The 11367-nt window shown below is 54.3% G+C and overlaps 1 protein-coding gene across 4 annotated transcripts in view; it reads right to left on the reverse strand.

Annotated features, from left to right (window-relative positions):
- Positions 1–11367, reverse strand: part of CA5A (carbonic anhydrase 5A) — a 53485-nt gene that overhangs the window by 33957 nt on the left and 8161 nt on the right. For all 4 annotated transcript variants that reach the window (XM_017543703.2, XM_017543704.2, XM_017543705.2 and 1 more), the window contains exon 2: positions 8674–8871. In XM_017543703.2, coding sequence (XP_017399192.2) covers positions 8674–8871 — 198 coding nt within the window. The remainder of the gene's footprint in view (positions 1–8673; positions 8872–11367) is intronic.

The following is an 11367-nucleotide window of genomic DNA, read 5'->3' on the forward strand; positions in this document are numbered from 1 at the left end:
TGCAGGGCTGGGCCAATCAGAGCCCCTTCCACAGCCCCACTCCTGCAGGGCTGGGCCAATCAGAGCCCCTTCCACAGCCCCGCTCCTAATGAGTGCAGGGCTGGGCCAATCAGAGCCCCTTCCACAGCCCCGCTCCTAATGAGTGCAGGGCTGGGCCAATCAGAGTCACCGCCCTGGGAATCTGGAATTGGAATCGAGCAAGAACAGGAGCAGCGGCTCCCCAGCGGCCGAATCTCTAGCAGGTAAACTTTGGAAGATGTTTCGTACATTTTCATGTTTCAGTCTTGAGGACCAGAAAAGCAGAGAAAACATCTGTAGAGAGACAGGGGGCACTGACTTCTACCAAACTCCCCGCAAAATATCCACACCCAGGCCTGAGAGAAAGAACAGGAGCTACATATGGAAAGGAGATGGAAACACACGTATGCACACACGACACACATGACACACACGAACACACACACGACACGTGCACACACGTACACATGAACACGTTCACACGAACACACGTTCACACGAACACACGTTCACACATGAACGTGCACATGCACACACATGCACACATACACACAAGAACACACGTACGCACAAGAACACACACACAGACGAACACATGCACACACACATGCACATGTGCACACACATGAACACACAATACACGTGCACAAGGACACACAGGACACGACATGTGCTAATGTGCGCACACATGAACACACACGTGTGCACACACATGCATAGGTACACACATGTGTACACGTGAACACGTGTACACACACGCACACATGACACGCACATGCACACATGTATGCACATGTGTACGCACACGTGCACACATGAACACGTGCACACACGAACACGTGCACATATGAACACATGACATACATGCACACGCACACATGAACACAAACATGCACACACATGCGCATACACGAACACATGGCACACGTGCACACACGTGCATACATCAACACATGTACACACATGCAAACACACATGCACACAGTACACGAGCACACATGAGCACACACACGAACACACATGAACACACACGTGCACACACATGACCACACATGTGCACACGCACAAACACACATGCCCACACGTATATGCATGTGCACACACAAACACATGAACACACACGTACACACACGAACACACAGGGGCACACATGCGCACACATGTAGTTTTAAACTGGACTGCCAGTTCATGACTTTGCAGTGACAACTTTCCAGGATATAAGCATGATGGTCACGTCCTTTCATCTCAGTCTGGGGGTCATCCTTGAACCACCAGCCACAGTTTCTGTTCTGACAGTGCCAGGATTCCCCTCCAGGGAATTTGCTCTTCCCCTGTCTCTCATCTTGCAGCTGCCAATTCATGCCCCACTAGAGGAGCCAAGAGGTCCCTAGAGCCTCCTCCTTTCATGGGGACAGCCCCAGCAGGCAGCCCCCCAACCCCATGACTAAGGGTTCTTGCTGCTGTGGTTCCCCCCGTCATCTCTCCTTTGACTTATGTGCTGGAGTTTGTTTTTTTGACTTGCAGCTGAAGATCTCCAAATGACAGAAGTGAAGCCCACAAGCTTTCAAATCATTCCTTCCCTCCAGGAGCAAAGCATTCATTGAGCTCCTGCTGTATACCTGTGCTTCACAGGGAGTCGATTCCATGATGGTGAATGCACCCTTGGACTCCGGCTCTCGGGCCTCATTTACATTTTATGTTGAAGGAAGCTATTGTCTACTGAATGCTCAATTCTCCCAGAATGGTGGCAAGCGCTTCACATTGCCCTGCACACTGAACCGGCCCCCCTCCCCCGCACCTTTAGGGAATGAGCTGAGCTGCGGTGGCACTCGAGGTGGGACAGGCGCAGCATGGCTCCGAGGGGGCACTCGAGGTGGGACAGGCGCAGCGTGGCTCCGAGGGGGCACTCGAGGTGGGACAGGCGCAGCGTGGCAGTTCTTGGATCCGGCTACCGTTTTCCTTTGTGACTCACACCTCTCCTCTCCCCTCCTCCTTCCCTCCTCCCCCCTTTTACTCCTCCCTGCACCCTGTCCCTCTTGGCCTTCAAGGCCATGGACATTCCCTGGAAAGAGCCCCTGCTGGTACCTCTGTTACTCATCGTCCTTGGCTGGTGAGTGCTGGCACCCTCAGCTTCTAGGAAACCGCTGGCAGCATCTGCGTGGACAGAAATTTCCTTGGCCTCTCCGTTTGTTTCGCTTTGCTTCTGGCCCTGACCTCGTGTGGCCCAAGCCTCAGGAGCCTGTCTGTGCTGTTCACTGCACCTCGAGCCTCCTCTGCTCCCTTCCCCTCCTCTCATGGGCACTGCCCCTCCATCCATCCAGGGGTTTGCTGTTTCTTTGTCTCATTCCTCTCCGTTTCTCTCTGAAAACCTTACTCTAGCCCTACCCATCCTTCATCTGCAGTTCCCATTCCCTCTGCTTCCTGTCCCCCACCCGCCAGGCTCCTGATTCCCAAAGCGGGTGAACAAATCTGGGAAGGAGAGGACTGAGAACCTGGAAAAATCGGCTGCAGATATGGGGAGGGAACTGGGAGCACGTGAAGCTGAACAGGAGAAAAGGAAGGAGGAAGCTGGGATTCGGAGAAAATGACAAAGTGAAACCAGATTGGCCCGTGTGGACGGCAGCCACGGGAGGAACGATCCAGCTCATTTCCATGGCCCAGGAGAGGCACAGAATCCTTTTGGTTTGTGGCAGGGAGGGGCGTGATCCTTTGAGCAGATCTGAAGCCTGTGGGGAAGCCAAAAGTGGGGTTGGGACAAGGTCAGAGGCTGACACTGGGAGACAGCTGCAGCAGCCTTGGACTTGAGAGTCAGGGAGGGGCCGAGGTCAGCTCGGGGTCCACGGCCAGGGTGCACACCCAGCAAGAAGTGCCCCGTCCTCACTGTGGGAGCAGCATCCTGGGCTTCCCTGCGGGATACTGCCCACTGCTCCCCGAGCACACCTTGCTCCAGGCGGGGTTACCCTCAGGCTGGCCAGAAAAGCAGCCAAAGACCGGCCCGTGAGAATCAGCCCTGGGACAGTGGCTGGAACTGCCAGGAAAGAGGCGACACTGCTCCACTGGAGGCCAAGCCACAGCCTCGGGCGGCCGCCTTCACCCCATCAGAAATCCCCCATGAGTGGCCCCTGAGGAAAGCAGAGTGTGGGAGAGCACTCAGGCCCCTGGCAGTGTCATCCGACCCCTGCACCTGGCTACAGCCCGGCCTCTTTAGGATCGGAGCCAACAAATGTCCCTGTGCTTTGCTCAAGCCAGTGTGAGGTGGGGTTCTGCCAGTTACAACCAAACAGAAGTCTTAAAGGAGCCAACGAATCCCTCACTTGGAGAGCAGCAGTGAAATCCCAGGCTGCAGGGACAACAGGGAGGAGGGCAGGGGGCAGTGGCCAGTGGCTCACGCCAGCTCTGGAGCCAATGGTGCAAATCTCTTCCCAACTCCACCATTAGTGACCTCAACTTGAAATCTTGAACTCGGCCGTGTGGGAGTATTTACACCATGGAAAGTGGAGAACACCACACATCACAACTCTTGACCCTCCATCCAGCCCCAGAAAGCCAGCTGCTAGGCCTGTACCGGCGCGCCACATCCATGGACTCAGGAGGGCTGGGACCACTTCTGAAAGCTGCACCAGGCCCAGCATCCCCGAGGACAGCTGAGTCACAGAGCATGGAGCTCTGAGCCACAGTCTACACGGGTCGCATTAAACAGGTCGTAGCCAACTTGCCCCTCACGCAGATCTGCACAGACCCCACCTGCAGCCGAATTAGGTTTGAGCACAGAGTAAAAGGACTAAAACTGGTGATTCTCCTGCTCCCTCCCTTCCATTTCCTCACTCTCAGTTTTGCCATTGTTTTCTTTTGTTTTTTGAGACAATGTCTCGCTCTGCTGCCCAGGCTGGAGTGCAGTGGTGCAATCACAGTTCACTGCAATCTCCACCTTCTGGGTTCAGCGATTCTTCTACCTCAGACTCCTCAGTAGCTAAGACTACAGGCGTGCATCACCATGCCCTGCTGATTTCTGTATTTTTAGTAGAGAGGGGGGGTTTCACCATGTTGGACAGGCTGGTCTCGAACTCCTGACCTCAGGTGATCCACCCGCCTCAGCCTCCCAAAGTGCTGGGATTACAGGCGTGAGCTACTGCACCTGGCCAACTTAGTCACTTTTATTGTATTTTTTTATACTTTTTTGAGACTAACTCTCACTTTGTTACCCAGGCTGGCATGCAGAGGTGTGATCTCAGCTCACTTCAACCTCTGCCTCCTAGGTTCAAGCGATTCTCCTGCCTCAGTCTCCTGAGTAGCTGGGACTACAGGCGCACCGCACTATGCGCGCAGCTAANCCAGGTTCAAGTGATCATCCCACCTCAGCCTCCCGAGCAGCTGGGACTATAGGTGCATAACCATGCCCAGTTAATTTTTTTGATTTTTTAGTTGAGATAACATATCACTATGTTGCCCAGGCTGGCCTCAAACTCCTGGGCTCCAATGATCCTCCAACCTTGGCCTCCCAAAGTGCTGGAATTACAAAGTGAGCCACTGTGCCTGGCTAAGGCTTTGTTTTAAACTCTTTACATTTATCAAGCCCTATAATGTTCCCAAAAAAGCTTATCGTGCAGGGAGATGGGTTTGAGTAATAATAAAATTATTATTACTATTATTATTATTATTCACAATATACAGACAAGAAAACTGAGACATAATTTACCCAAGGTCACAATGCCAGCGAGTAACTAGTAGGAAACATTCCAACCTAAGCATTTTTAATACTAGAATACAGTGCCTTAGTTACTCAACATTTAAACTGTACTACCTTAAAGACAATGTGTGAAAAGGTAGAAAGGATTTGATGGCATTGGATGCATTATAAACAAAAGGGCTTTTTTTTCTTTTCTTTCTTTTCTTTTTTTTTAAAGATGGTGTTTCACCGTGATGGCCAGGCTGGTCTTGAACTCCTGACCTCAGATGACCCACCCACCTCGGCCTCCCAAAGTGTTGGGGTTACAGGCATGAGCCACCACGCCCGGCCACTTTTGTATCAGGATTCTTGGAAGCAGGTGACAGAAACTTAAACTGATTTTAAAAAGAGGCTTGTTAGTACAGGGGTTGGCTTGGCTTCAGGTACAGCTACATTCAGAGCCCCTGACATTGGCTTGGTCCTTGATTTCTCTCCCTCTTGGCGCTGCCCTCCTGCGTGGACGCTTTCCCAGGTGGATCCCCACCCGCTGCCTGGCACGGCCGACCTTGACAAAGCAGTAGAAGCAATCTCCCTAAAAACGGCCTAGAAAAAGCTCCTTGGCTCTCATTGGCTGGTCTTGAGTCACGTGCCCAAGCCTGGCCCAATCGCTGCAGCCAGTGGCAGGGCTGCTCTGCATGGCCACGCCCATCTCCCCACCCACTCCTGCCTCTGGACCTCAGGAATGGGAGTGGGAGGCTGGGCTCCCAGGGAAAACGAATGCTGGGCCCAGCAGGCAGGAGGGCGGAGGTGGAGCCCGCAGGTGCCCGTGCAAAGCCACGGACCGTCGGGATCAGCCGCACCTGGGAGTCCGCTGGCATGAGATTCTTGGTTCTGCCTTGCACCTGCCAAATTAGAAGGTCTGAAGGAAGCACAGGTTTGTGGGTCTTTTTTTTTTTTTTTTTTGAGAAACGCTGTCGCTGTGTTGCCCAGGCTGGAGTGCAGTGGCACAATCACAGGTCACTGCAGCCTCAACCTCCTGGGCTTAAAGCAAGCCTCCTGCCTCAGCCTCCCGAGCAGCTGGGACCACAGGCGTGCACCACCATGTGCGGCTTTTTACTTTTTTGTAGAGATGGGGTCGTGGCCTATCACAGTGCTAGGGTTACAGGTGTGAGCCGCCGGAGTGACAGGAGTCTGTGCTCTAACACACTCTCCAGGGGATGTTGATGCCCTCTGATGTGTGAGAACTGTCAGCCCCCCCGTAAAACTAGCCTTTTATCTAATTGGTGTGAATAATATCCTCGGCAGGACCAGGTGCGGCGGGGAAGGGGCGGTCCCAAGAGAAACTGCAAGGCTGTTTCTGGAGGGGGGGTGCCACACAGGCAGGCACGCAGGTTGAGATACTTGATCAAAAGCAGGTTTTGACTTGTGATCCTGGGTGGTAATTACCATCTGCAGTGGTCTTGTTTTCCAGCCCAAACCTGAGCCTGAGTTCCCTTGGAGATATAGAAGCATCTAGATTCCAAGGCACACATGCTGCCACTAGCTAAAGAAAAAATCACAAGTGTGCCCGCAAAGCACCATAGAGACGTCCCTGCTCCACTGCCAACAGGCCGAGGCTCTTGCCCTGGGGAGTGAGGGGCAGGCCTCTCGTGCAGACCTCAAGGCCCACTGGACACAGCCTCTGCTGGGCTTGAGCCAGAGGCCCATCTGGGCCTTGGGGCGGCTACCGGCTCTCCTGGGGACCAGTCGGCTCTCCTGGGGACCTTGCTCACCCCGGGTGCTAGTGCTCCCTCTCTGTGTAGAGATCAGCTCCCATGGGTTCCTGCTGGATTTTTGTGGATGCTGGGTGCAGATTCTTTCTATAAAGCGTGCCCACTCCCCAGATTCTCCTCTTTGCAGAGCAAGGAGTCCCATTGGGAGGCCTCTGGGGCCTCTGGCCGAGGAGTTTCTCAAGCCTCATTTTCGCATCTGTAAAACGGGCCTGGTTTGTGCCTCCCACGACTGTTGTAAGGAAGACTGTAGCTGTGCAAATGAAGCCCTTGGCGAGAAGTGAGCTGGCGATGGCTTAGAGTCTGCAGGCGTCGGAACGGAAGCCAACTCCCGCACTGGGTCACTCACCCTTGGCAGTCGCCCCTTCTCTCAGCCTCCATTTCTTCTTACTGAAAATAAGCGTCCTGCAATACTCTCTCTAGTGGCTCCTGTCTTGTGCCATGCTGCTATTCATCAGTGGCCATTTTTTTTTTTTTTTTGAGACGCGGTCTTGCTCTGTCACCCAGGCCAGAGTGCAGCTGCGCCGTCTCAGCCCACTGCAACCTCTGCCTCCCAGGCTCAAGTGATTCTTCCGCCTCAGCCTCCTGAGTAACTGAGACCACAGGTGTGTGCCACTAGTTTTTGTATTTTTAGTGGAGACAGGGTTTCACCATGTTAGCCAGGCTGGTCGTGAACTCCTGACCTCAGGTGATCCACCCACTTCGGCCTCCCAAAGTGCTGGTATTACAGGCGTGAGCCACTGTGCCCAGCCTGGCAGTGCTTTTAAAGGCGGTCTGTCCACACACCTTCCTCCTTCTAGGAGCAGTATCAGGATTCCCCTGGGACCCCCTGCTCCTCACTGCATGAGGTCTTGGTGACAGTATTAGGTGGGTGCCTGATACCCCACCACACTGAGGGCTGGGTGTTGGCTCAGGCTCAGCCACGAAACCCTTTGCCTTGGGAATTTATTTTGTAAAATAACAAACAAAAGTCCAAAATAACCTTCAAAGTTTTTGTACTTTACAACTTGGAGGAAAACAAATCTGTTATTAAAATACCAGTGAGACCCATAGCCACATATAAAAATTATACAGCAGGAATATGAATATGAATCCCGAGGCTTACAGTGACACCAGCTGTGCTGGAAAAACACGACGTAGGACAAAGCAGCCAGTCCCGATAAAAATGCAAACATATAAGGCCTGGAGAGAACCTCCCACACCTCAGAGCATCCACCTAGAACTTCGGAGGATCGTGGTGCAGATTTGAGGGGATAATCCACAGAAGCCCTTGGCCGACAGCGGGGACCCAGTAGGAACTTGGTGGCTTCCAGGACCTCCTAGTGCACCCTGTGCCTCCACCACCGCCTCCCACCCGCGTCTCCCCACATGGCGTCCTGTGTAATTCTGCTCCCCTCCAAGGTGCCTCCCAGGCTGTCCTCATAGCAGCTGCAGGTCAGCCAGGGTCTGCAGTGTGGCTCACACCTGCATCCCAGCACTTTGGGAGGCCGAGGCGGGCGGATCACAAGGTCAAGAGATCACGACCATCATGGCCAACATGGTGAAACCCCGTCTCTACAAAAAAATACAAAATTAGCTGGACATGGTTGCGTGCTTCTGTAGTCCTAGCTACTTGGGAGGCTGAGGAAGAAGAATCACTTGAACCTGGGTGACAGAGGTTGCAGTGAGCCAAGATGGCGCCACTGTACTCCAGCCTGGGTGACAAAGCAAGACTCTGCCCCAATAAATAAATAAAAATAAAACAAAAGGTCAGCCAGGTCAAACCAGCAGTGGTCTCATCTCCAGGCTCCCAGCGCCCCTGCCCTGCTGTGGGCCCAATCTGCTTCCAGGTCTCTGCCTAGATTATCAAGGCCAGAGTGGACGTCTCAGCCAGTACTGCCTTCTGTCCTCCACCCTGTTCTGAGTTCCTCTTCCGACATGCAAGACCTTCTGGTTTCTATCAGCCTGTCTCTTTCTCCCGCTGGCTGCGGTGCGAGCCGCGTGGGAAAGGGCTTTTCCTTCGCTAGATGCCTCTGTGTGCGTGCAGGTGCCGGCGATCTCATCTGTAAAGTCCCCACCGTCCCCCTGCTGTGTCCTCCCCGAAGTGACTGTGTCCCTGCCCCAAGCAGCACAAAGAAACCGGCATTCCCTGCTCTCTTCCTCCTTCTCCGAGAAGCTCCTGACCCTGCTCCCGGAACACGGGGAGAGGAGAAAGCCCTGGAGCCCCGAGCCCCGACTCACCTGACGCCTCGGTGGTATCGTCACATTCCACCTGGAAGAGGTAGCCGGAGTTCCAGACGTACAGGCAGGATGCCGCATCATAGGAGACCTTGAGTGGCTTCAGCCTCGGGTCGTAGACGCTGTCCCTCCACCGGATGTTGATGGGGGACTGCCGGGTGCCCCCCGGCACGGAGACCGGGCCCGTCCAGAGTGGGTGCACTGTGGCGAGAGAGAAGGAGACCCTGATGAGGCGTCAGCTTCATGTCGTGTCTTGGACGGACAGGGCAGAAACCCGCCACACGAGACCCCGCAGGTGCCGGCTCACGGGGAACTGACCCATGGGAAACTGGCAAGTGGGGGCCCCTGGGCAGCTGGACCCATGCCCACAGGGTGCCCCCCGCTCCTCTCCTTTCCGAGCCACTTTGGGACTTTCTTTGCCACTGGAAGCCACTACCTCTTGGTCCTTGCCACCTGTGGGTGTAAGGCCGGTTGCCTCACCGGGAGCTCGGACACGCCCATCCCTCTGACGCCTGAAAATTACGTCACCAGAATCTGCACTCAGCATCTAGTTTCGCCACGCCCACCTCTGCACGCAACACTAAACTCTGCACCCGGCACCTAGCCCGCCGTTGGCAATCCCCTTTGCACTCAGCACCAGGATCTGCACTCGACACTAAACTCTGCACCCGGCACCTAGCCCGCCGTTGGAAATCCCCTCTGCACTCGGCACCAGGATCTGCACTCGACACTAAACTCTGCACCCGGCACCTAGCCCGCCGTTGGAAATCCCCTCTGCGCTCGCAACCAGGATCTGCACTCGGCACCAGGATCTGCACTCGACACTAAACTCTGCACTCGGCACCTAGCCAGCTGTTGGAAATCCCCTCTGCGCTCGGCACCAGGATCTGCACTCGACACTAAACTCTGCACTCTGCGCTCGGCACCAGGATCTGCACTCGACACTAAACTCTGCACTCGGCACCTAGCCCGCTGTTGGAAATCCCCTCTGCACTCGGCACCAGGATCTGCACTCCACACTAAACTCTGCACTCGGCACCTAGCCAGCCGTTGGCAATCCCTTCTGCACTCGGCACCAGGATCTGCACTCCACACTAAACTCTGCACTCGGCACCTAGCCAGCCGTTGGAAATCCCCTCTGCACTCGGCACCAGGATCTGCACTCCACACTAAACTCTGCACTCGGCACCTAGCCAGCCATTGGAAATCCCCTCTGCGCTCGGCACCAGGATCTGCACTCCACACTAAACTCTGCACTCGGCACCTAGCCAGCCGTTGGAAATCCCTTCTGCACTCGGCACCAGGATCTGCACTCCACACTAAACTCTGCACTCGGCACCTAGCCAGCTGTTGGAAAACCCTGCCAAAATTTAAAAGAAGCCCCACCAAAACCTGCGCAATAGCGCATTGCCCCGTCCAGCCCTCTCACTGGAAGTCCCGCCTACCTAACTATAGCAGCTTGCCACATCCACATCCACGTCCTGTTTCTCCACAGCCAATCAGAGCGCCTTCCCTCCCTATATAACCCCACACCTGAGAGGAGTCAGGCACGGCTTCTCTGGCCCCCTTTCCCTGGACTATAGAACCTCGCCCAGGAGCCAGATAAATTGGCGTCTAATTGTTCAAATGCAGGCCTCAGTTTCCTCATTTTAAACTCAGCAATAAACCTTACAATAGAGAATAACCCTTACAGTAGGGATGGGTTTTTGTTTCTGTGTTGACATCATCACAGAGTGGCCATGGGAAGTCCACAGAGACCTTGGGGATGACAGGTGGACCGGGCACTGTCGGGGAGCCGGGCTGAGCACGGTGGGGCTCTTGTCTCTCAGGATGGGTTGGAGACCTCTCTTCCCAGTCACAGGAGTCCTACCTCATGGGTGCTGCGGAAACTGGACCTGCTTTGGAAGTCTTTTCCTCCAAGCCCTTCTGCAAGGAGGAAAGGAAACCCCAGCGTGGAGAAAACTAAGCTGAGTGGCAGCCCCACTGCCCACTCCCTTGATGCTCATTTCAAACTGTTTTGGTTGTCATTTTTTAATTTTTTTGTGATGGAGTCTTGTTCTGTTGCCCAGGCTGGAGTGCAGTGGCACAATCTCAGCTCACTGCAACCTCTGCCTCCTGGGTTCAAGCCGTTCTCCCTCAGCCTCCTGAGTAGCTGGGACTACAGGCACGCATGACCATGCCCAGCTCATTTTTGTATTTTTTGTAGAGATGGGGCTTCGCCGTATTGGTCAGGCTGGTCTCGAATTCCTGACCTCAGGTGATCCACCTGCCTCAGCCTCCCAAAGTGCTGGGATTACAGGCGTGAGCCACTATACCTGGCCTTGATTGTCATTTTTAAAGAGCCACTAATCAAAAACAGTTCAGAAAATACAGCCTGTGTGCAGCAGCTTACACCTGTAATCCCACACTTAGGGAGGCTGAGACGGGTGGATCACCTGAGGCCACGAGTGTGAGACCGGCCTGACCAACATGGCAAAACCCCATTTCTACTGAAAACATAAAAAGTAGCCAGGTGTGGTAGCACACGCCTGTAATCCCGGCTACTCAGGAGGCCGAGGCAGGAGAATGGGTTGAACTCTGGAGGTGGAGGTTGCAGTGAGCCGAGATTACACCACTGTACTCCAGCCTGGGCAACATAGTGAGATCTTTTCTCTACAAAAAATGGAAAGCTTAGCCAGGCATGGTGGTGTTCACCTG

The sequence above is a fragment of the Cebus imitator genome, unplaced genomic scaffold (genome assembly GCF_001604975.1).
Source record: "Cebus imitator isolate Cc_AM_T3 unplaced genomic scaffold, Cebus_imitator-1.0 Scaffold159, whole genome shotgun sequence".
Lineage (NCBI taxonomy): Eukaryota > Metazoa > Chordata > Mammalia > Primates > Cebidae > Cebus > Cebus imitator.